Source organism: Stigmatopora argus, chromosome 12 (genome assembly GCF_051989625.1).
Source record: "Stigmatopora argus isolate UIUO_Sarg chromosome 12, RoL_Sarg_1.0, whole genome shotgun sequence".
NCBI classification, from domain to species: domain Eukaryota; kingdom Metazoa; phylum Chordata; class Actinopteri; order Syngnathiformes; family Syngnathidae; genus Stigmatopora; species Stigmatopora argus.
The window spans coordinates 2,717,312-2,742,736 of NC_135398.1; the positions used below are offsets into that span (position 1 = coordinate 2,717,312).

The window sequence follows — 25,425 nt, forward strand, 5'->3', positions numbered from 1 at the left end:
CACTTTAACCATTATAAAGCAGGTTAACATGTTTTATTTTGTGCCATAGTAACGGTTTGATTCATTGGTTGGGTGTCAACACTCGTGCAAACCTTTGAAAACTAACTAGCAAGCGTAACTATTTGTTTGTTGTTGTTGCATTGCCACCATCTTGTGGCCCTGTGTTCCAATTTACTTCGTTAAAACGAGTTGACGAGCTTCAAACTGTGCCAAAAACTGCGTCAAGTGTGGCATTTAAGCTGGAGAAAACGGTTTTATAGGGGCGGTTTTTACCATTTTATTGTACTCCAGAAAGAAGGGAAAAGGTAAGTAAATTGTAATATCTGAACCGCCCTCCTACTGTATATATTATTAAATCCATTTATCAGTATCAGCTTGTCAAAGTGTGTACCTGTTTAAAATGTTACAAAAATCACAAATTTTCAATGTAAAAGCACACTTCCTCCAATTTTAATTCGTGATATTAATTACTATTAACACAGTTGTGTTTGTTTTATTGTCATTTCAAGCAGTGCTGTTTGCACACAAGTCATAAACAGCGAGTAGTAATTCATTCTGTACACTCATTTGCAGAGTAAGGGAAAACCACTGTTGCAGCGAGACATCCCAGAGCCTAAAAACTTCAGTCCCACAAGGTCGGTACCCGCCGCCACCGCCGCTGAAACGCACCCTTACTATTAAATAATAATAATAGCCACCATATACAGTAGAACACAAATACATGGAGCGTGCCAGTGTGATACATTTGCCCGAGGTGAGAAACATTCCCACCAGCCCACGCGTGGGTTCACAGGGTGATCATGGGCTCGGGGGTCCCCTCCTCGGCCTTCTCGATCAGTTTGTTGGTATCCACCACGTCGGGTTGCGTTCGCTCGGGGCCGAAGTAAAGCGGGTTGTCGAAGGTGGGCAGCGAGCGAGGGGATTTCTTGTACAGGAAGAAGGCGAGGACGGCCAATGAGGACGCGAGGATGACGATAACCACCACGATGAGGCTAGTGTGTTGACGCGAACTGCCGTTCTCGTCAATGTGGGGCTCTGCGCGTATGTTAAACAACAGGATTAGAAGTCTCCTCCGCTTTAACAAAATGTAGCATATTTTCTCGCATATACGCCGTATTTGTCGCTAAAAAATGATGACTGAATCGAGGTACCGCTTATATGTGCACACATTAGACTTGACGTGTACGAAAATGCGGCTGATAGGGTCTTTTATTTGAAAATAGAGAAAAGATAAACAGATAAAATGCTTTAAAAAATATTTTGCCGTCTTTGAATGAAATTCAAGGGAAAAAAAACAGTATCTTGACAAAAACTCACCTATCCCCGCCTTACTTAGGGATGACAAACTAGACCGCTACAGACACACTTCCTGGTTGTACTGGTCACGTGACTTCCTTTTTGAATTTGTCTACGTGCAGGCAACACCCTTTTGGAATGTGCAATCCAGCAATCATTTATACCACGTGTCAAAGTGGCGGCCCGGGGGCCAAATTTGGCCCGCCGCATCATTTTGTGTGGCCCGGGGAAAGTAAATCATGAGTGCCGACTTTCTGTTTTAGGATCAAATTAAAATGAGAGTATAGATGTGTATTAAATTTCCTGATTTTCCCCCTTTTAAATCAATAGTCATTTTTAAATCATTTTTTTCTGTGTTTTTAGTTCAAAAATCATTTTGTAAAAATCTAAAAATATATATAAAAAAAGCTAAAATAAACATTGTTTTAGATGTACAAAAACCTGAATATTCAGGGCTTTTAATCCAGTTCTTTTAATCCATTTATTAATTTTTTTTAAATATTATATCTAAAATGGTCCGGCCCACATGAAATTGAGTTGACGTTAACGCGGCCCACCAACCAACCCGAGTCTGACACCCCTTATTTATACAGTCTCAGAAATACCACGTGCGATGACATTTCTCATGATTTTCCCTTCAAAGTAACACATCTGTACTCCCTATTAAAGCCATGAATATGGAGGTGACAATTATGAATCTTTGTAAAATTCAACAATTTTAAGGCCATTTTAAGGGTGCGGCTTATACGTGGGGGAGGCTAATATGCGAGAACATACGGAAGTTGACTTCCTATTCAATTCTAAACAGTTTTTTTCATTTGTTTACTGGGAGAAAGTAGGAGGAACTTACGTGGTTCGTTGTCTATCTCTCTTGGCATGACTGTTGGAGGGAAACAAAACGTCAGACGGCTTCAAGAGTTGGTCCTCGCCAAAAGTTCCAAAGTGGGCAGATGTTACCTTTAGGTGTCTCACAGATGTAAGCTCTGTCATCCCACCTGACGCCGGTCGTCCATTCCCCATCTGTGGTTTGAATTTCTCCATAATCCTTCTCCGCAGATTCTGGCCTCCAATTAGTGTAGTCCAGGACTGTTTTATCCAACCACAGCCACAAGCCTGATAGAAAACAAAACGATTGAAGTGAAAAAAAATTGTTTTGTTTAAATGGCCCATTGAAAAAAAAAAAAGCTAAGTGTACCGTTATGTGTTTTGTAAAGGCCCATCCAGAAGGAGGAGTGGCTGTCCTGAAATATTTCCAGATTGGTTTGAATAAACGCCTGCTCGTCGGGATCTTCAATGCTGGCCAAATGTCCACCTGAGGAACATCAATACATGAAGATTAAGCCTGTCGGGTAAGTTGCGAACAATTTCTTAATTGTAATTGAGAACAGCGCTTTGTCCATTGTTCCATTCAGGAACCGAAACTCGATAGATTTTGTAAATGTTGGCAAGAAAATGTAATGTATCATCATAACATGTCAGACTATGAGGAAACTTTTCTACATTTACAACCCTGGGTAACTTCCATTTTTTTAATGCCTTGTTTTGATAGAAATGAACTTTCATGGGGAGCCGCCATCTTTAAAATTTGTGTTTCAACAAAAGTATAGACATGCAAAATGTCTGTATTTTTTGTCAACACTTGTAAAGTACAAAAAAAAATTTAACAACATTGGTACAGTTCCCTAATCAAGTGCAAAATTGAGCAATTTCCATTTTTAGGGCCTTGTTTTGATAAAAATGAACTTTAACGAGGGTCGGCCATCTTTAAAATTTATGCCTCAGCAATCTCTAAATGGTGATCATGACTGATAGTACGTTTATGACATTTTTTTTGAGTGGAGAGAGATATTCATTGATAAAAATAGATGCGTTTGGGGTGCAAAATGTGAATGGTATTTCAAAGTTGAGCAATTTCCATTTTTAGGGCCTTGTTTTGATACAAATGAACTTTAACGGGGGTCCGCCATCTTTAAAATGTATGCCTCAGCAATCTCTAAATTGTGATCGCGACTGATGGTACGTTTCCGACCATTTTTTTTGAGTGGAGAGAGATATTCATTGATAAAAATAGATGCGTTTGGGGTGCAAAATGTGAATGGTATTTAAAAAAAAAATTAAAGACAGTGTATTTTTTGTCAACACTTGTAAAGTACAAAAATTATTTTAACAACATTGTTCCCTAATCAAGTTCAAAATTGAGCAATTTCCATTTTTAGGGCCTTGTTTTGATAAAAATTTACATTAACGGGGGTCCGCCATCTTTAAAATTTATGCCTCAGCAATCTTTAAATTGTAATCGCGACTGATAGTACGTTTCCGACCATTTTTTTTTGAGTGGAGAGAGATATTTATTGATCCAAATAGATGAGTTTGGGGTGCCAAGTGTGTAGTGTATTGTTACCATGTCTCACGCAGCTCGTGGCTGCATCGGCCCACTCGATTTCATCCGTGACAAATAAGTAGCAACTGCTCTTGAATGGCAGCCACGTGAAACTCTGGCTGTAGTCCGCCATGACGTCATCTGGGCAAACTCCTGGGTAGTTGGCGGACTGCGTTGGTGGCACGTCTGTAAGAGACAAACATTATCGGTATTGGATGACACACTAGAGATGATCCGGAATCGGACTCTGGTAAAGATCAAGATCAAGGCTACAAACCCCCAAATATAATTCTGAGGTTGATTGCAATAAATAAGTATACAGTACTGTACTATGTATTTATATTTATAATAGTGAACCTAATATGTAATTGTTTTGCTGAACGGAGGCTTGCTTGTTTAAATTCTTATGCAGTTGTTTTTGATTTCCGACCTTAAGTGTTGTTTTGAATACCTGATATGCAATTGTTGTTGCAGTTGTTTTTTGACCTTAATTGTGTTGTTCGGGTTAACGTTTATGCAATTGTTTTGAATAAGAAAACCTTAATTGTTTTGATTCTAACGCAACTAAATGGACAGGAGAGGATTGGTTTCTTTAGAATGATCTGTGACGAGGACGAGTCAGGATTGATTCTCACTTACAAGATAACGCTGGATTATGTGCTCCGATGTCTTTCTTTTATTATAGTATAACTATTAATGAACCCATCATTTTTAACATTTCTTCGTTGTACGCACATATATAATAGTACCCAAAATAACTCCAACATTCCCCCCTGTTATTATATGTTTGCACATGATCTCCTCAATAAAACTTCCTTTCGGCTTTATTCTATTAATTCATTTTATGGCAAATACAAACAGGGGAATTGTCCTTCGGTAACAATTATACTAAGCGTTTGTCAAGCTTATAATGATTAATATTTCACATATACATATAATGATTAATATTTCAAGCACATTTATAATAGTACCCAAAATAACCCCAACATGAACAAAGAGAAAAAGTCCGGCGACAATATAAAAGTCAAGAAAATGACAATCAAGAAATCTTATTTCCTCACATTGCAAGTAATTCAAAGGTATATTGCAGAAAAACATCCATATGCAAGATATCAATAGTTTATTTCCCCATTAGTTGATCGTTATTCAGTAGCTGTTAAGTTAGTTTGCTGTTTGCCGTCACCATTTCTAATGAATAATCTTCATTTTCTTTATCTGTTGGTCTTGTTTAGTGCACCGGTTTGTCAGTTTTTTTGTCTGTTGTTTGGTCTGGTTTGTTGATATATTATATCTGCATTTGGTTCACTCTTAATGTATTGATTTGTCAGGTTTTGCATTTTTATAATTCATTGTTCGCTATTTAGATAGCTTTTTCTCATTTTTTTAGCCTATATTGCATTTGGTTCTCTCTTAATTTATTGATTTGTCAGGTTTTGCATTTTTATAATTCATTGTTCGCTATTTAGATAGCTTTTTCTCATTTTTTTAGTCAGTTGGATGTTTGGTATCGAGTTTATGACTAGTTATATTGTACGTCGCATATTGGTTTTTCTTGATTATTTTACAATTTAATACCTTTATTTTACCTTCATCATGCTTGTGACTTCATTGGATGGATATATATAAATATATTTATGTTTGCTCGCTACATAGGATTTTAGACAGCTCGTTTTCAAGAAAAAACGTTGTGCTTGCGTACCTGTGGACTGCATACAAACGGCATACATGGTGCGGTTGCAGAGTGCCGTTTTAAACTTGCCGTCCACGTCCAGGTAGGTACATGGCCGATTCTGGCCAGGTTCCCCTTCGCCCCAGTTGGCGAAGTTCATGTGCCAGCCGTCAATGTACCTAAAATAACCCCCGGTCTGAAAAGAGCCAGATATCTTTTTGTTTGGTCTCTAGAGGGGAGGTCGCGATGGCCACCGTGAATTTTCCCTCACCTTCCCTTTGTTGAGCCCGAGCCACAGCGGCGATTTGAGATTCAAGGCCAGCAGCTCCACGTACGCCATGGTCCATTCGCTCCTAAGACTGACCAATTTGGCGCCGTTGCTCTCGCAGCGTTTGCTAGCCTCGTCCCACGTCAGGTTCATTTGCACCGCCATGATGCTGTCGTTTCCCAGGGAAACAAAGATGCTAGGAACGGCCTGTTCAGGTTGAGATGGGAGACCGGGGTCTGTTGAAGACAAGTACCAGCTAATGGCTATTTGGCCAGTTTTGCGGGCTTCAGGGACAATTCGCATTGGCCTGACATATTTCCTAGTCCAACCTCATCATCCGAATGAATGTATTCCAACCCGAATATGTTTACTCCTATTTTTAACACATAGTTACCAGGATTTCTGGTGCAGATGAATCCGTTGGTGTTGTTGCAAGACTTGATCAACCATTTCCCAAGTCCGTTTGTTGGATTGTTGGTCATGACAACACAATTTTCCTAGCAAAGACAGGAGTATTATACCCATTGACAACGCTAGATGCCGTCAAAGCGAATCCTGAACACTTTGACGGTTAATAAAGTTATTGCAATTTTGTTTTTGAGCACAGTAGATTGGTTCGTTTACATTTCAAAAATAAGAAGCCATTGATTTACATATGTGATTGCACTTTACATGACATCTTTAAATGTTGAGATGTTAAGATGTGTGGGAAATTTTTTGCACAATTTCGTTTTCTCTCGAATATGTTGTTTTAATAATGTCATTATTATTGAATTTGGGGTTCGAAAAAAGTCTTTTCAAACTTGAGTCTTGAAAAAGAGGGGGTCGTCTTATATTCGGGCCAATATGGTACATATTTTTCCAGTTTGCAATTAGATATGATGTAGGTAAGCATAAAATCGAAATGAAAATGAAATATACCTCATCCCATCTTTGATAAAAAGTCCCAGGGCGGCGACGTTGTATCTAAAAACAATTGAAATATTTCAAAAGAGAGCAGAGATGAAATTCTTGTTTATCGTACGTCGGCTGTGTACTTACAGAATAGCCCCAGTTTGTATACTGCCTGGGTTTTCCGTCACTCCAATAAAAGGCATCTTTCTTTATACAGTTCAAACCGATCCAAAGATCTGCCCCTGCTTCGGCCATTTTGGTCACCAAAAACGCTGCCAATTTTAAGAGAAACTTGTTTTCACTGTGGCTATTGACCATTGTTTTTTTATTTGCGCTTTCCGTAACGGGAAGGCAAACCTTGCACACGCCTGGTGGGAATGGAGGCCAAATTCCCGCCCATGGAGTAGCATTGTTTCCTCGCCTCTTCCCAGGTGGTCTTGCGAATACTGTTGATGCTGTAACACTGTCAACATCAAAATAAGCAGTACTTTTTACAAGGATTTTAACTTCATAATTCGCAGGGGTGGCAAACATTTTGGACAGAAACAGCCATAAACAATCAATATTTTTAAATGCTATTCTTTGCTATACTAAGAATTGAAAATTATAGACATGAAAATTAGCAATCGCTAGCAATAGGTTAGCAGAGAGCCATATAGGGCTCGCGAGCCATGGGTTCCATACCCCATCATTTCCAGGGTCAAATTCTTGTCATAAGCTAATTTTGTTCAAAGCTTTTTGTTATGTCTGTGAATCTGTGACAAATATTTGACACCTATTAAGCCCCGCCTTCCCTCTCTGATTGGTTGTTTTTCCCCCCTCGTCCGTGACTGTTTTTTGCAATTTGATAAGATGAACTGATATGAAAAGCAACGTTACCTTGGAGTCAAATTTGGTCCATTTGAGTGGGCAACCCCCTTTGAGCTCAGCCGGGGGTGCCGCAGTGGTGTTAACGGGCGCCTTTGTGCCACGTTTGCAGATGAACTGATGCTCTTCGCCGCAGTTAAAGGTACGCCACAAGCCTGCCGGTTTGGAAAAAGATTAGATTGCACGGAACTCCGGTTATTTGTGGTTGCCGTCTCCCGTTTTTCCACATTTCAACTTTTTTTTTTAATTAAATAATTAATAGCTGGGGAAAAAACGCAAAGAAGTGAAGTCGTGATAAGTGAAGTTGCGATAATCGAGGGAAGACTGTATTATTACTCTATTATTGTGGACTCTTTTGGATTTATAGTGATTTTTTTTGCATGCACTTACCCATAAAATAAGACATGGCGACACAGCTTTCATCAAAAGTATTTCGATTAGGTTGGTCTTCATCCCATTTTTGGTATCCCACTGAAGTTCCGTCCATCCACCTTGAGGGACATGAAAATAGGATCGTCATGTGTAAAATATGTAGAGTTGAGTTTCTGTTGGACTATTTAATGTGAGCCTTATGAGGTTTTTGTATATTAGATTAACTTTCTGTGACTATGTAGCATCATTAAAGAAGTCTAAAAGGTTCACTAGCATTAGATAGACTCCAAATTGTAAAGCAGCTGGACTACTTGGAGATACGTTGTAGCCATAACATTTTGTTTTTTAAATTTGCATATCTGGAAAGTCTTTGATGCCCATTTTATCAGGAATGATACTATTTTTTTGTGTTAGAAGCACCCTCAGTGTGAATGAGTCATTTGTACTTACCAAAATGAGCCATCTAGGTCCACTGATAAACCTATGTAATAGGTCCCGTAGCTTCTTGAAATCTGCGTTTGCAGGAAAAAAACTAAATGTCATTTTTTTTTTCTAATGGCATATGACATTTACCCAACCAAGCATTCACACCTGTTTCCAAATGAAGATGTTTTCAGCTTCACTGTTGATGGTCACCAAGTCACTGTGGTGCTGTTGGCAGTAAAGGCGAGCGTCGTCCATGGCCTTGGAGACTCTGTTGATGTAGTACTGATTCCCGTGCCACTCGTACCAACCTTCGGAGGTCATGTTGTAGTCTGCCCAAGTGTACAAGGTGGGAACATTGATTCTTGACCGTGATGAGCGCAATGTGTATCAACCCCTGTGCTGTATTATCCGCGCTATCGGTCGCACCAGAGTATAAGATGCAGTAGCAGTAGTGGTGGTGGTGGTGATGGTAGTGGTAGTGTTTGTTGTAGTAGTAGTAGACGTAGTTGGGGATTGTGTTATACAGCCACTAGTTGGAGCTCTTGTGTAGTAGTAGTAGTGGTGATAGTAGTAGCAGTAGTAGTAGTAGTGGTGATAGTAGTAGCAGTAGTAGTAGTAGTGGTGATAGTAGTAGTGGTGATAGTAGTAGCAGTAGTAGTAGTGGTGATAGTAGTAGTAGTAGTAGTAGTAGTGGTGATAGTAGTAGCAGTAGTAGTAGTGGTGATAGTAGTAGCAGTAGCAGTAGTAGTAGTAGTGGTGATAGTAGTAGCAGCAGTAGTAGTAGTAGTAGTGGTGATAGTAGTAGCAGTAGTAGTAGTGGTGATAGTAGTAGCAGCAGTAGTAGTAGTGGTGATAGTAGTAGCAGTAGTAGTAGTAGTGGTGATAGTAGTAGCAGTAGTAGTAGTAGTAGTGGTGATAGTAGTAGCAGCAGTAGTAGTAGTAGTGGTGATAGTAGTAGCAGTAGTAGTAGTAGTAGTAGTGGTGATAGTAGTAGCAGCAGTAGTAGTAGTAGTAGTGGTGATAGTAGTAGCAGCAGTAGTAGTAGTAGTAGTAGCAGCAGTAGTAGTAGTAGTAGTGGTGATAGTAGTAGCAGCAGTAGTAGTATTAGTGGTGATAGTAGTAGTAGAAGTAGAAGACGTAGTTGGGGATTGTGTTATACAGCCACTAGATGGAGCTGTAGTAGTAGTAGTAGGGGTTGTGTTCTAAATACAGTAGTTGTAGTAATAGGGGGTGTTATACATCCAGTTGATGGAGCTGTAGTAGTAATGTTAGTAGTAGGGGTTGTGTTTTACATACAGTGGAAGTTGCTGTAGTAGTAGTGATGGGAGATGTTATACATCCATGAGATGGAGCTGTGGTAGTAGTAGTAGTAATAGTAATAGTAGTATGGGGTTGTGTTGTAGATCCACTACTTAAAGGGAATTTCATTCATTGATGAACCAATATTGATCCATATATAAGGCGCATAGGATTATAAGGCGCAATGCCGGCCTTTGGGAAAATTAGTGCGGAAAATACGGTAGCCTACTCACCGCCAGCAGTGTCATTTGGAGGTGGTTTTGGAGTCACACCTGTAAACCAGACGCATAAAGATAAACAAGGCAACTCTGCGGCAAAACCATTGTTGTACTACTTCTTTTTTTTTTACCCGCAGCGATCTGGCAAATCCAGTCGTTGTAGCTCTCGCAGTGGACGTCGTTCCACGAGCCCGTGTCGTCGGCTCGATAAATACGAAACTCGGCGCAAGATTCGGAATTTTGAAAATTATTTGGCTCGCCCTCCTGCCAGTGTTGGAAGTTTAGCTGTGGTTGGGAAAGTTGGCCAAATGATTGAAGGAATATAGATGAGAGATAGAATCATATCAACATATCTGTCCCTGTAAAAATATTGAAAAAATCTTGCCCTTACCGCAGTTCCATCGCTCCACACATAGCCTGCACTTGGGTCAGCAACATGAAGGCCTATCCAAGCCTTTCCATGCCTGTGGTAGATTAAAAAATATATATATATATAATCACTGTATTTAAATGATTTTTCCATAAGGTGACTTTTTATGAAATGTGCCGATATGGTGCTTACCGTCCCACAAAGAGCTCAGAGCTGCTGTGGATGCTGAGGAGATCTCCTCCAATGGCTCGACAGTAATCTCGGGCCTCAAACCAAGTCTTCTCGTAAGCTCGAGGCCCTGTGAAGAACTGGAGAGCGCCACAAAAATCATTTGCTTGGCGTTAGAAGACAGAAAGACGAGAAATTTTGATCTATTTACATTATGAAGTTAACGTATCGCTCAGCCTGTCCGTCAGAAATATAAATCTATTCATAACACACTACTAAGTGACCGTATCACACACTCTCCATAACCTAAAACAAGTCTCTTGAGTAGTTTATCCGCACATTTAAAGTCAAGTTTAGCTCGTACATGATCATAATCGGCACTATGTCAGTACTGCAATTTATTGTACAGTGGTACCTCGTCAAACGATCGCTCGTCATACAAAATTCTCGTCTTACGGCGGAAATTTCGATCGAATAATTCGCCCGTCATGCGATCAAAATTTCGTGATGCGACCAAGCCAGGTCTTTTTTGCATATCTTTCGTGTATAACAATATCTACGAGCACGGAACGATTAATTCAGACGAGTTTCTCCTAAGACCAGGAAACGCACAACGCGCATGCGCGGGCAAAAAAGGGCTTTCTGGGTAATGAAGTATACTCGTGCACACAACACCCATAGGCAATGGCAACCTTTCTCAGAATAAAACTTCATTACACACAATCAATACGTGGGTAAGCTCAACTATTGTATTTCCTGTTATTCTTTCTAAGGAAAGAAGCTCCCGCGATCGTTCTTTAAAGACTATTTCTCGTTGGCAAGTGGTCGTGCGTTATCCTATTGTGAGGAGGACATTTGTGTGCATCATTTTGGGAATATTTTGAAGGCAATACAACAGCAAACAGTCCATCGATAGCGAACGTGAGGGTGGGTGGAGGCGTGGCAAACCGCCAACCCGGAAAACCAAGGTAACAAAAGATTACAACAAAATTAGAATTCAGTTTTGTGTAAAGTTACATTAAACGTATGTTTGAGTGTCTGTATATATTAATCCAAGTTAATTTAAATTTGTTTGTTCCATTTACGAGTGCGTTGTCGTGGAAAAAAAACCAACCCCACGCCCCCAAACGTCTCTGTCTCCTGTCGGCGAAATCTGCCCAATTTTAGTTAGATTAAACACATTTTATTACTATTAAAACAACAGTTATGTGTTACTTTGTTTTCATTTTCAAGACAAACCTTTGAGCAGGTATTCCTCATTCCTACTCTTATCCAACCGTCGGCACACTGGGGAGGTCTGATAGTCGGCGGGGGCGGGGTCAAGACCGCCCCTTCGGCCAGATGCTTGCAGATGTACTTCTCCTTATTGTCGCAAGGAAGCAGGTCCCAGAGGCCGGCTTTGAAACCGGTCATCATGGCTACGCAGCCTTGTGTGCTACCTTTAGGTGGGAGCTTCAGTTAAGAATCACGGCGTGGAAATTTTTTTTTTTTTGCTCCGCTCGCAACAAAACCCATACCTGTCATTCCGATAGTCCAGTGAGTGAACGTGACCCCAACGTCATTGGTCCAAACGAACTCATCCGGATTCTTCTGGTTTGAGAGGCCCAGCCAAAAATACTTCTCGGACCGCATTCCCACCAAGCTGATCAAGAAGGCGTTGTCCGCCCTGGATATGGTCAAATTGTTCATTATGTCCACTAGTTGGTGCTGTTTTGATGAAGAAAACTATGACAAACTGAAATTTCCATTCTTACCCGCTTTCATTCAAGCGTATTATTTTCGACAAACTGAAATTTCGGTTCTTACCCGCTTTCATTCCAGCGCATTATTTTAGACAAACTCAAATTTTGACTCTTACCCGCGTTCATTCCAGCGCATTATTTTCAACAAACTGAAATTTCAATTCTTACCCGCTTTCATTCCAGCGCATTATTTTCGACAAACTGAAATTTCGATTTTTTTCCCGCTTTTATTCCAGCGCAATTGTTTCGACAAACTGAAATTTCCATTCTTACCCGCTTTCATTCCAGCGCAATATTTTCGACAAACTGAAATTTCTATTCTTACCCGCTTTTATTCCAGCACAATTGTTTCGACAAACTGAAATGTCAATTCTTACCTGCTTTCATTCCAGTGTATTATTTTAGACAAACTGAAATTTCCATTCTTACCCGCTTTCATTCCAGTGTATTATTTTTGACAAACTCAAATTTGGACTCTTACCCGCTTTTATTCCACCGCAATTGTTTCGACAAACTAAAATTTCGATTCTTACCCACTTTCATTTCAGCGTATTATTATCAACAAACTGAAATTTCCATTCTTACCCCCTTTCATTCAAGCGCATTATTTCCGACAAACTGAAATTTCCATTCTTACCCGCTTTCATTCCAGCGCATTATTTTCGACAAACTAAAAATTTCCATTCTTACCCGCTTTCATCCCAGCGCATTATTTTCGACAAACTAAAAATGTCCATTCTTACCCGTTTGCCACATCCACCAAGTAGGAGTCTGTTGTCCTACAGTCAGTATTTGCTTCGTCAAATGTTTTGGTCTCCGTCCCCACAAAGTAACAGTAGGAGCCATGTCGTTTCCAACCCTAGAAAAGCGTGTTGATTTAATCAAAATATATTTGAATTAAGTCACGGTCAGTACAATTTCTGCTAGGACACAAATACTTATCACGGACTAATATTTGAAATACTTGGGCCTTGTTTTCATTCTTCACTTCTGGTTACGTCATAACGAAAACATTTGTTTTTAAAGCGTTTTTTATGCTGAAAATTAACACGACATCCGGATAAAAATTCCCCAAATGTGACTCACGGGTTTACAGCCAATATCCATCGGAACTTCATCTGGCGTGTGCTCGGTGCTGCTCTGCTTCATGCAGATGAAACCGTGTTTTTCGTCACATGAGCGGTCTGCCCAGTTGCCATTCTGTGGGAGGCAAATACGCGTTTATCGCATTATTAAAAAACAAAAAAAGGACATTTTTCCCCCTTACTTCGCCTTGTATTAGCACGCAGTCCTCATCTTCAGTCAGGAGGGTTGGTTCTCCATACGCCCAGCTGGTCATCAAGACGTCCGATTGGTCGCTCCACCAGAAAATGCCTTCGGTCTTCCTGTCGTTCAGACCGATCCAAATCTCATCGGTGGAGGCTGCGAAAAATGATTGGCACCTCGTTTTTAGATTGAAAAATATCTCTGCGACACTTTTTTTACGTCGATATTAACCAGAAACAGGCCATTTTAATTTTAGTCGTGGTACTGTATACTGTAGATTTTTTAATTTTAATCTGTAGATAGGTATAAACTCTGCAGTAATCCCTCAAATATCGGGGATTCACTACATCGTGGATTTTTGGGGGGGGGGGAAATCATAAAAATGTGAAAATCCACGCTGAAACTCGCAAGTGGAAGCCACTCCCCTTTCTTCCGTTTGTCACTAGGAAAATGGCGGAAGACAGAGGACTCTTTAATCAAGCGTAGAGGAACTATTTTCACTGTGTGTACAGTATTTAAAGTAGTTACATTTTAAATACATTATATGTATAGTCTTTTGACATGCTCATGGCTGTAATATTTAATAGATATGCACTTTTGTATACTGGAAAAATGGATTAAAACATTACAATTATTGATTTAAAAGGGGAAAATCATTCTTTAATCATTTTTTTTCTGTGTTTTTAGTTAAAAGATCATTTTGTAAAATCTAAAAATATATAAAAAAGCTAAAATAAACATTGTTTTAGCTTTTTTATATATTTTTAGATTTTACAAAATGATTTTTGAACTATCAACACAGAAAAAATGGATTAAAAAATGACAATGATTGATTTGAAAGGGGGAAAATCAGGAAATTTAATATACATCTATACTCTTCATTTGAATTTGATCCTAAAACAGAAAGTCGGCACTCATGATTTACTTTCCCGGGCCACACAAAATGATGCAGCGGGCCAGATTTGGCCCCCGGGCCGCCACTTAGACACACACGTGCGCCTTAGATGGACCGTAATGACGATCCGTCAGAAGATCACATTTTCTACGAATGCAAAATAGTTTGGAGCTCGATCGTAAATGCAAACCACTGCGTTTGCCTACCGTATCCCAGTTGAGAGATGATGAAGCTCTGGTCCTCAATGTTGCGTATGCTCACGAGGTCCCCCAGTTCCTTGTGACAATCCTTCAGAGCATCGGACCAGGTCCTGGGCGTGCGAAGGAGGTGGAAGCAGTGGCCATTGTACGGAATCCAGGGGCTCGAACAGAAACCTTGCTCGACTGAGGACGGACGAGAAAGGGGAAAAACGGACAATGACAACGTTGCAATTTAGCGTCGACTTGATTTGTTCGCAGCCAAAAAATGTTTACCCTGTGGAGGAACAGGAGGGGCTCCAGGTTTGTAGCAGATGTAGCCGATTTTCTTGGAGCAGGGAAATGTTTCCCACCGGTGCTGACCAGCGGAGTCTAAATAAGCGCAATTGTGGCCTGGATTGGAAAGTGGGAACCCTAAAACAGGAGCAGCGTGGGTTTTGTTGGGGTTGTTGTTGTTGTTACTTTTGAGGAGTTGAAACAAGTCTTGTGACTTACCGCTATTCCATCGGAGATAGCGCATGGGCCTGTTGTCCGTCCACTGCCAGCCGTGTTCGGGGTTCAGGATCAGTCCGATCCAAAGTTTGTTTTTCATGTTTCCTAATAGTGCTGCGCGTTGATAAAAAAAACCGAAAAAAAGAAAAGATGTACAAATGGGAAAGGACACCGTGAACAGATTAGATTGTTCCTGCTTTTTGGGAATGCTTCCTCATTTTGATTGCTTCATCACACGGTCACCAGAAATCACAAGAACTTCTTCGGATTGTGCAGTTTGAAGTGCGTGGTCTCTGAGATGTTTATTATTATTATTATTAGGAAACTAATAATGATGAATCCTATACTTTGGGGACTTTAATTTTTGTTTTGAATTTGCCAAAAATTTAGCATCAGTTTGCCAACATCTAAAGAAATAACGACCGATATTGTCATCTTTCCATTTAGTTTTATACTTGTCAACATCTTTTGTTTATTTTGTCCTTTGACATTTATGTTACTCTTTGGCCACGCCCATCATTAGAATGCTTTTAAGTATAAGGTGATCTTCTTGAACTGATTATTGGCATTCATTCATTTTCTTAACCGCTTATCCTCACAAGGGTGGCGGGGGGTGCTGGAGCCAGTAGTGGCAGACACCCTGAAACGGTGGCAGCCAATCGCAGCTGATTATTACATTCATATTTAATGTATTATTTCATTTATTGAATGACATTCTATTTGCTCCCCAAAAAACAATGCAATTATTCATGCAAATATGCAAACTCGAGATACGAAAAAGATCCAAGTTACGAGATCCCCCAAAAAGTAAATGCATTTCCTTATCCGTTATTTTATTTTGAATTCCCCTTATTAAGCAATTAAAAACCGTACAAATGCAACATGGCACATATTTTCACAGACCAAATTTAAAGGGTTTAGTCAATAGTTGTGTGAGGACCGTGGAACCAATTAGAGAATTTACATATAAAGTACACCTCTACTTACGAAATTTTCAAGTTACGAAAAACGTCTCGGAACCAATTCATTTCGTAAGTAGAGCTACCTACAACTGTAATGGTCATTATTTATTGCCACACTGAGCAGCAAGGGGGTCTTCTTACCTGAGATGAAGGCTTGTTCGTAGGGATCGGTAACACTGGCCAGGGCGGCGCCCTGTTGTTTACAGCTCTCGTAGGCCTGCGGCCAACTCAGCACCGATTGGAAATTGATCTGATAGTAAGATCCCGTGATGTGGTGTTTCCTCCAGTATTCCGTGGCTACACGTTGACACAGAAATGCGTCAAAACGAAAATAAGTCTCAAATGTTCTACCGCGTGTTGGACTCACAGGTTGTTGGGCAATAACCCCACTGCTCGTGCTCGTATTTGGTCTCGATGGCACACCAGGGGCGCTTAGTGGACGAGTCGAACGTTGTGCAGTCTCCAAACCAGCGATCTTTGTACAAGAAGGGAAACATGCACGGCTTTCCGTACGCGTTTCCGTCAATGGAGTAGAATACTGAAATCAGAAGATGGGGTTACCGTATTTTCACGACTATAAGGCGCACTTAAAAGTCTTAAATTTTCTCCAAAATAGACAGGGCGCCTTATAATCCAGTGTGCTTTATATATGGAAAAAAAAATTAAAATGTGTCATTCATTGAGGGTGCGCCTTATAATGCGGTGCGCCTTATAGTCGTGAAAATACGGTAAATATGCCGAGTCACCTCTGCAAAGTTTGTAAGATGCTCGCTCTGGGGCTTTTGATGTTATTCACCAGTTTTAAAAGAAAAACCACAAATATAGTAGCTTCATTAGAAGAATTATTGTTATCATGAATTTTGACATTTCAAGTAGGAGAGCGAAATTGAAAATGCTGTATTACATTCCATGATATTGTAGTATGAGAGAGACTTTTAAAGGATCAAGAGTGACAAAATATTTTTCGTATTCTGGGGAAAAAAATTACAAAATGAATGTAGTTTAAAAAAAAAAAAAAGTAAATTTATTAATTTATTTAATTCTTGTTCTGTGGCATGGGTTTGGGCACCTATGATCTAAAGGGTCCAAATGAAAATATTCAAAAAATCTCTTGCTAAATATTACTCCACATTTATCATGATGAGTTTAACATTTTTAAAATATTTTTCCGGCTTGCTTTACCCTAAAACAGGTCATATTTTTAAAAACATTGACCATAAACAAAAAAAAAGACTACTTTAAACGGCTCATTTCGGCTGGTTTGTAGATTGACGATCTCGAGAATTCAGATGAAAATATGAAAAATCTCTTGCAAAATATTCCACATTTTTCCTGATAAGTTTAAAAAAATTTAAATACATTTTCCGGGTTGCTTTACACTAAAACAGGTCATATTTTTAAAAACATTGACCATAAACAAAAAAAAGACTACTTTAAACAGCTCGTTTGACTTGGTTTGTAGATTGATGATCTCGAGAATTCAAATCAAAATATGAAAAATCTCTTGCAAAATATTCCACATTTTTCCTGATACATTCAAATTTTTTTAAATATATTTTCCGGGTTGCTTTACTCTAAAACAGGTCATATTTTTAACAAACATTGACCATAAATGAAACAAAAAACGACTTTTGACTCATAACAATGTGAGGGGAGGGTTAAAAGTGTATGTTTTTTACGAGGTAGGAGGGGGGGGGGGTTGCTTTCCATAACGATTTGCCGATTTGAGCACGTTCTTCGACGGAAATCCAATCCAGTGTAGACCGTACCTCTCTGGGTTCTGGAACAGGCGCCATTGCCCGTCCCCATGACGGTAAAAGCGTTGCCGGGTCCCGTGGTCCTGGAAAGCGCCAAGCCCCCCTCCGACTTGAGCTCAATGTAGAGCTCCGCCTTTTGGTTTTTCAGCCTCAGCAGCGTCCCGTTGACGCACTCCCACCTCTGCAGCTCGCTCTTGTCGTCGCAGTCGTACAGGTTGACCTCGCTGCCCACGCTCTTGCCCTGCGCCCCTAGGCATTTTTTAGTGGAGGTGACGAAGATGCGCGCGCCGCTGGTCCAGCGGACCTCCAGGCAGCGCGAGGACCGCTTGAGCATGCACGAGCTCAGGGCTTTGTTGTAGAGGGAAAATGAAGAATCTGCGCCAGGGGAAGCAAAAGAACGACGTTACGTGCGTCGCCTCCCTGCAGACTTTTCGACTAAACCCGAATTTCAGGCTTAAAATTTGATGGTTTTTTTTAGATTGGGCTTGTTCACCAGGACACTTTTAAAATAGGCACTTTCATAAGCAAAAAAAAACACTTTTTTGACAAGTCATGATAATTATAATTGTACTTTTTTTTTAAATTTTAGAAATAGATGTTATGTTGATATATTAAATAAATAAATAAAAAATTGGGGGGGGGTTGGGGGCTATTCTTTTATTTTTATAGAATAACACACTTTGGTAAAATTGTTGTTCCGGCATAATTTACACATTAGAGTGGTAGCTCCTTAGTTAGAGTTAGGCAAAAACATAGCAAAAATATTTTTTGATTTTTGTATCAAATTAACAATTGCATGCATTTAGCAGGAATATTCTTGTGAGAAAACACATACACAGACATGTTTATTATAATTGTCCCTAGGGATTATTTTTAAATAGCTGTCAAATTAAGCCTATTCTGAAAATTCGCCTATTTTTCGAGTCGAAGAAAAAAAATAGTCGCACTAGATATAAGTTATTTTTTTGGGGGGAGGGCTTTTTTTAATATGATCGGAAACAATAGTGTTACAAAGTAACAATAGTAAAATTGAGAAATAAGCATCTGTCAACATCAGTTTTTTTAAATAAGTCACAGTTGAGTATTAGTCAAAGTCCAAGCCAAAATGAAAAAGGTGCGACTTATAGTCCGGAAATACATCAACTCATTTAAAACCCTTTGCAGAAATGTGTTAAATATTATGGTAAGCTATTAATTGGACTTTCCAAAAAAATATCGCTCAATGCTTTTAACCTCCAACAAAGAAGAGCACGCGTAAAGAGAAGAATGGAATATCGTACCGTCCAAATTGACCGACGAACATATCGGGACGAGGAAGGCGAAGACGACAAACGTTATCCGAGGCTTGGACATTCTTCCGAGAAGAGGCGGACGTGGCCCTTGCGTTGCAAGCGAGGGACTTGTGAGCGGGGGTCCTGAAAAGGAAGACTTCTTAACACGACGCTTTTGTCTTAGCTGGGCTTCATTGAGAAAGTGGCCTCGTTCACTTCCTGTCCCCGAGAGAGGGAGAAAGGGAAAAAAAAATGATGTGCAAGAGATTCATGCTAAACGTGACGCATCAGTCACAATTGCGTGTCGCGCTCCAGCACCCCCTCCCCCAACCTGACCCGTCATTGACTAAAACGCAGTCGGTTGGATTGTGTAACGCCAAACGTGTGGCTAAACACCTTTTTTTGTTGTAGTTTTGTTTGGATGGCAGACAAAAACGTAGGGATGCCAAACTCATTGACGGCGCTAGACTTTCGTTCGTTGGCTCCTCCCAGGCAAAATGAATAGGACGTCTAGCGCCGTCATTGGCAGGCAATGAGTTCGTTATATATTATACATTGTTAGATTATGGGTATTTCTGCAATGATTTTGATTTTCCGTGGCGGATTTTTCTGATTTCCACTGATTTTTAATTGGGGGAAATTGTGGCAATGTACGGAAACGTATTGATTCACTTTAAAAAAAAAAATTTTTTTAAAAGCCCTGATTGTTTTTCCAATTAATTTATTTTTTATTCATTATTTTTTAAAACACTCTTTCCAAATTCAAAATACAATCATGAAAATAAATTCCTCAGAAAAAAACAAAGCTAAAAAAAAGAATAACATCACACAAAATAAATTGAGAAAAAATAACCCCCAAAATAAATTAATTTGAAAAACAGTCAGGGCTTTTAAAAAAAAAAAAAATATTGAATGGAATACGCTTCTGTAGTTACGTCACCTAACTGGCAGTGGGAAAAAAAAGATTGGTTTAATGTCACAGCTGCAGTGATTGCAAGCAAACCTTGAGCTTTTTGATCGGTAAATCATTTCCCATCGAACTTGAACGCACCACTCTCTTTTTTTTGCCAAGAATTGTAACTTCCTCTGGATAAAATCAGCCAATTCCTGTTGAACATCTCCCATATAAAGCCTCCTCATTCACTAAATCAGCACTGTTAAATCTTATATTTGCTTTATTAGTTGATACATTAAAAAACAAATGTCCATCTTGTGCAATAATAAACAATACATACATCCAGTAGTCAGCATTGATTGGCGGGTTAAAAGGTTGCCAGGTATTTTGCTCACACAGAATTCCAGCATTGCTTTTTACATATGCGGCCACACTAACAAATCAAAAAAAAAATGTTGGAACTGAACACTAAATATATGGCTTTATTTTAGCTCCGCGCAAGAATTTTAAAATAATTTTCTACTTTTCCAATCAGGTTGTTTGCTGTTTACAGTCCCTATCAATTGCTAAGATATGGCAGTGTTATAAAAACCACTTTTTATGGCGTTATTGCTGATAAGGAGAACACGTACAGAGCGGCAAGACATAATATTCTGTTTTGGGTCATTCATAAGTTGAGGCTCATAAACATCCTTCAGAGCATTTTGCTCTTTTCACTTCCTCCGTGCTGAAATAAAATTAAAAAAAAATGCACAAATGCCAATTTTTACTTTCAAGCGTTAGCGTCGATGGCTTTGATTCGTTTTCTGGAATAACGGATGAGCAATGCGAAGCTTGGATCGGGATTGGTCGCCTTTGATAAGCAGCTGCTATAAACCAGCACTTATGGTTTTTTTGTGGGGGGGCAGCAACCATTTTGTTGTAAAATTCTGCTTGCGTGAGTTGACGTGAATTCAAAGTCGGATTGAAAGGAAAATATTCAAATAGGAACTGTGATTTTTCTCTTCAGTTTTAAAACTGTTTTCTGGTGTCTTTAATTAGATTAGATTAGATTATTATTTCATCCCGCATTCGGGAAATATCTTGGTTGCAATAGCAAGACAGACACAAGACACAGAAGACATTGTAGACCTAGTTTAAAAAAAATCATTCTCAAGATAGCCAAAGATCAAAATTTAAAGAATTGAGCAGGTTTTAAGGGAGTTTAACCAGCTGAGAATGTGGAGAAAATATGAGGTAATTTAAAAGAAATGGAAAACATAAACATGTGCTTTGTATTTACAGGATTCCATCACAAAACTGCAGATTTACACTTTCAAGTCAACTCATAAAGATAAACAAGAGCTAACACAAACACTCGCTCGTATACTGAATGAATTATGTTTAGCGGAAACGTACGCACGTGCAAGCAATTCCAAAGTCATTCCGCAACTCGTCACTTTACATCCCAATCTTTGCCAAGATTAAAGTTAAGCACTTGAGAGCCATAAAGATGAAGAACAGGACTGTCACGTCATTTGTTCCCGAAGTCATCACGGCTGGACTTTAGGCTCGGATTTATGGACTCGGTGCTCTCGGGTTTGTCGTCATAAAAAGTTTGCTTCGACCCGAAGCACGCACAAACTGTTCACCTGAGCGTTAGCATTGAATAACCGTGGCGTAAATGTCTTCCTGTCACTTTGGACTAAATTCGGCGTCATATTTCTTCATACAATGAGGCAATTGATTGTACTACTCGCAGGTAAGAAATCTTGAAATCATGGTTTGTCACGCTTGTTTAGGATTTTTATTCATTTACTTAAAACTGTTCCCAGATTTATAAAGAGGAAAAATAAATATTCCTTGCCGATCGCTGCTTTTGTGGTCTTAGCTTACTTCTATTTGCACATTGGAGCAATTTTGTGTAAGGGTAAAAAAATATATCAATAACCTGCTGAAGGTTAAAAACCTTCAAATTGCAAATTAAATATATCCATCAGGTGAGAATTCGGCCTTTTCTTTAAGAGCAGTTGCACAATATTATTTTATATTACCGTATTTTCACGACTATGCGGCGCATCGTATTTTTAGCCGCAGTGTCAATAACGAGTGCTATTTCTGTATTTGACACACACAAAGGACGCACCGTTTTTATAGACGCAGCCAGGCATGGCAAAACATACACCAGCTTAAACATACGGACACGCTAAAAACATGTTTTTAAAAAGGCAACGGAAGCAAAACTGAGTTGGGTTGTACTTTATTTAGCAATTTTACAACTTACTCACGTCATCATCACCCACAAATACATAAAAGTCCTCATTTTCTGTGTCCGAATTGAACAATTGTCCAAATGAGTCATCAAAAAAGCTGAGTTTTATACGTTCGTCCAGGCGGCCACAATCCATTCGCAAATAGTAGCTAGCTAGTAGCTAGCGTAACTATTCCGGCGCTGCCTGCCACGCTTCATAAAGCTGTGTTGATGTCGATGTCCAGGCCACAATCCATTGGGTGTATTGACAAAAGAACTACATATCCCAGCTGTCACTGCGCAGTACTTTTTCTAGGGGGAAAATAGTAGAGTCGGGGGCTGCTTGCCGTAGTTGTGAGAGCTGTAGAGACATGGTGTACCCTATCGACTGATTTATTTGATTTTATCATGATAACAATTTTAGTATTGGTCCATATATAAGGCGCACAGGATTATAAGGCGCCCTGTCTATTTTGGAGAAAATTTAAGACTTATGTGCGCCTTATAGTCGTGAAAATACGGTAAACAGTTTGGATTGGCAGAAATAGATCATGAAAAAGTCGCAACACTTGCTTACAATACTTGATTTTAATTTTTCCTACATGAAGCTGCATTTGCCATGATGTTACAATTTAAGTATGTGTAGGGCAATTACTCCACTGCAATATTTTGTACCAAAAAAATCCGACACATCAACAAGGGCTGCTTCTAGAGGTGACTGTGTAGTTCCCTTCAAAAAGAGTGCTGTCCCTTATTAAATAACTGCATTTGTTGCCTCTAAAAATACATCTACAAATACAAAAGGACTGCTCGATGCTGTCTTCCAGACGTCGGCATTAAGTTGTGTTTTATAAAAATTTAAACATGCTCCATACAGATTTTCCCCAAAAAGGTAAAGCTCATATCCTTTCTGTTTTGTAGTCCATTTTATCATCACGTCATCATGCCCCGCCGGTTCGTTTCAATGCATGAACGGAGAATTCCTTTCCACTGAAGACGTATGCGACTTTAAGAAAGACTGCGAAGACGGCTCGGACGAATTTTGCGGTAAGCTTGGTTATCTTCGTCACCTTTTGAAATCCTTAAAGTGGGTGGACTGTATTTCAATTCCACTGTGTGTCAATTCCCTCCTATTTAAGGTACTTGTGATTTTGAGGACGACTCGTGTGGTTGGAACAACACCGCCGAGGACCAATGGACGAGGGAGTGGGCAAACATCACGTCCATTCCTGGAGTAGATCATACCTCAGAAAACCCATGGGGTAAAATCCGTCCCCATCAATCAGTCAATTACCGTATTTTCTCGCCTATACGCCGCATTTGTCGCTCAAAAAATAGATTCTTTAAAAAAAAAAAAAAAAATTACTAACTTGTTTGTTTTCAAAAGGGCGTGTCATGTTTTTTGATGGGAAACAGTGTGGTTTTTCATCAAAAGGAGTCTTGGAATATTCCGTTGATAAAACGCCAGCTGTGGGGTGCCAACTCAGGTAGGAATGGAATCTTGCAATTTTAAGACCGATGAGGCCAGGTCATGATTTAAAATGGAATTTCAGCTTCTGGTATCATATTCGTGATGGAAATTTTGCCAAATGGTCGTCGCCCATTGTTGTGAACATGGTTCGAGGGACGGCGAAGCACGAGTTGCTGAAGACGCAGACGGCGACGGACGGATGGCAAAATGCCCGGACTGTCATTGGAAATCAAGCGGGAGGGTTTAAGGTACCGAATATTGTTAAAAGAATTGAATCTGTGTTTGGAGTCATCGCCAAAACCTACTTTGGTTTGTCGTAAACCTCATAACAAAAGAGCCTTTCTTCAAAGTATATCATCTCACTTCAACAGCTTCAGTTTTACTTCAGTTGTTTTGATTCCACGAACGCCATGTTGGATGACGTCAAATTTGAGAATTGCGCCGAGGGAGAAATCCCTGCTGGCTCGGAGCAACTGTCCTGTAATTTTGAAGAAGACACATGTTCCTGGTACCATGACTACAATGCCACCATCCTGTGGCAACGGGTAAAAGGGGGATTCCAGCACCACCAGGGCAACGGTTTGTACGATTAGCTATTCATTGCGTGCTTTGATCTAATTGTCCACACACTTGAAACTACACGCTTATTTCCATAACCCGCAGGCTACTATATGCTGGTGTCCAGCAAACCTGATCTTGACGTCTCATCTTCTGCAAGACTGATAGGCTTTGCCGTGGGCAGAGTCATTTGCGTGACCTTTCGTTACCATATTTTTGGCAACAGCGTTGGTAGGTCTCCCCCTTTTTTTTCAAAAGAAAAATGAGATTTCTTTTGGTAAGCAAATTGACTGCAATAACTTTACACCAGGTTCACTGAAGTTCATCGTAAAGCGCCCTGGCGAGGCAGAGGACGCCGTGTGGATTAGGAGTGGCACTCAGGGAAATAAATGGAGATACGCCGATCTCACCTTCTCCAGCGAGGAACCAATCCAGGTTCATCATTTTTGTACTTAACCTCACCAATCGCAACAATAGGGCAAATTGAATGTAGAATACAAAGAGCCATAAGATTGACCCTTGGGGTGCTCCAGATGAATGAAATAGCATACAGTGGTACCTTGAGATGCAAGCTTAATTTGTTCCGGGACTGAGCTCGTATGTCGATTTACTTGTAACTCAAACGAATGTTTCCCATAGAAATGAACTAAAAACTAATTAATTCGTTCCAACCCTCTGAAAAAAAAAACACCTAAACAGGATATTGGATTGGAAAAACATTTTTATTTGTTCTAATTCGCCATGTATTAGCAAAGTAACAAATAACTAGTGGTTTAATAGTACTGAAATGTGTTTAATAGTTCTAAAATTAGACGGATTTCGCGGAGGGGGAAGGGGGCGTACTTTTTGCACGGCAACGCGCTCGTAACATAACATAAACAAATTTAAATGAACTTGGATTATGATGCAGACACACCCAAAAATAAATTTAATCTAACCTTACACTAAATTTAATTGTAATTTTGTTTTAAATTTTGATACCTTTTTTCTCCCGGGTTTGCTCTATTGGCCCCGCCTCCACCCTGACTTTCAGATGCAACCTATCGAGGGTTGTTTGCTTTTGACTTCCCTTCAAAATATTCCCAAAATGATGCACACAAATGTCCTCACAATAGGATAACGCACGACCACTTGCCAACGAGAAATAGTATATACTCCTCTCGTATTAGCGATCGCTCCGCCATTCTGCACTGACTAACGGGAAGAAAAAAACACTGAAAAAATGCAACGCTCCGCCCAGTGCTTGTAGAGACAAATATTTGCCCGAAATTTTACTCGTATCTCAAATTGCGCGTATCTCGGGCCACTCATATGTCGAATTACCACTGTACTGATGAGATGCTATTGCTACTTTTCATGTAGTATGAATAAACAGGACCCCTATTTGCAAAGAATGGGGAATATTAGCAAAAAGTCTAAACCCATTTTAATGCTTTTCTTACAAAAAAAACCTTATTCTCAT

The 25,425-nt window shown here is 39.7% G+C and overlaps 2 protein-coding genes across 6 annotated transcripts in view; one reads left to right on the plus strand and one right to left on the minus strand.

The window, feature by feature from the left end:
• Positions 1-25,425, plus strand: part of LOC144086017 (MAM and LDL-receptor class A domain-containing protein 1) — a 51,496-nt gene that overhangs the window by 590 nt on the left and 25,481 nt on the right. For 2 of the 5 annotated variants that reach the window (XM_077615755.1, XM_077615754.1), the window contains exons 2-10: positions 574-635; positions 2,511-2,645; positions 22,856-22,981; positions 23,074-23,196; positions 23,322-23,421; positions 23,488-23,653; positions 23,777-23,984; positions 24,069-24,194; positions 24,274-24,398. In XM_077615755.1, coding sequence (XP_077471881.1) covers positions 22,903-22,981; positions 23,074-23,196; positions 23,322-23,421; positions 23,488-23,653; positions 23,777-23,984; positions 24,069-24,194; positions 24,274-24,398 — 927 coding nt within the window. In that variant the 5' untranslated portion in view covers positions 574-635; positions 2,511-2,645; positions 22,856-22,902. Of the gene's footprint in view, positions 1-443; positions 636-2,510; positions 2,646-22,855; positions 22,982-23,073; positions 23,197-23,321; positions 23,422-23,487; positions 23,654-23,776; positions 23,985-24,068; positions 24,195-24,273; positions 24,399-25,425 lie in introns of those variants that run through there. The other 3 variants (XM_077615758.1, XM_077615757.1, XM_077615756.1) reach the window with 3 other exon arrangements.
• On the minus strand, positions 19-19,019 carry mrc1b (mannose receptor, C type 1b). The gene is made up of 31 exons (XM_077615759.1): positions 18,819-19,019; positions 17,551-17,913; positions 16,149-16,319; positions 15,923-16,078; positions 14,823-14,933; positions 14,604-14,741; positions 14,337-14,513; positions 13,237-13,391; positions 13,056-13,169; positions 12,713-12,828; positions 11,745-11,893; positions 11,467-11,666; positions 10,252-10,367; positions 10,081-10,153; positions 9,821-9,974; positions 9,705-9,743; positions 8,338-8,501; positions 8,197-8,258; positions 7,765-7,865; positions 7,387-7,529; positions 6,865-6,970; positions 6,655-6,779; positions 6,535-6,579; positions 6,008-6,110; positions 5,617-5,849; positions 5,376-5,541; positions 3,698-3,862; positions 2,492-2,608; positions 2,254-2,409; positions 2,147-2,176; positions 19-1,035 (listed from the first exon to the last, which is right to left on the minus strand). Exons 1-31 carry the CDS (start codon positions 18,889-18,891, stop codon positions 788-790), a joined length of 4,269 nt encoding a protein of 1,422 aa, XP_077471885.1. The 5' UTR covers positions 18,892-19,019; the 3' UTR covers positions 19-787.

Coding starts and splice junctions, on each gene's coding strand:
- mrc1b (XM_077615759.1), bottom strand. CDS start 18,891: ATGTCCAAGCCTCGGATAACGTTTGTCGTCTTCGCCTTCCTCGTCCCG. Junction 9,975..10,080: donor TGTGGAGCGATGGAACTGCG/GTAAGGGCAAGA, acceptor TCCCAACCACAG/CTAAACTTCCAACACTGGCA. Junction 6,780..6,864: donor TCCCACCAGGCGTGTGCAAG/GTTTGCCTTCCC, acceptor TAAAATTGGCAG/CGTTTTTGGTGACCAAAATG.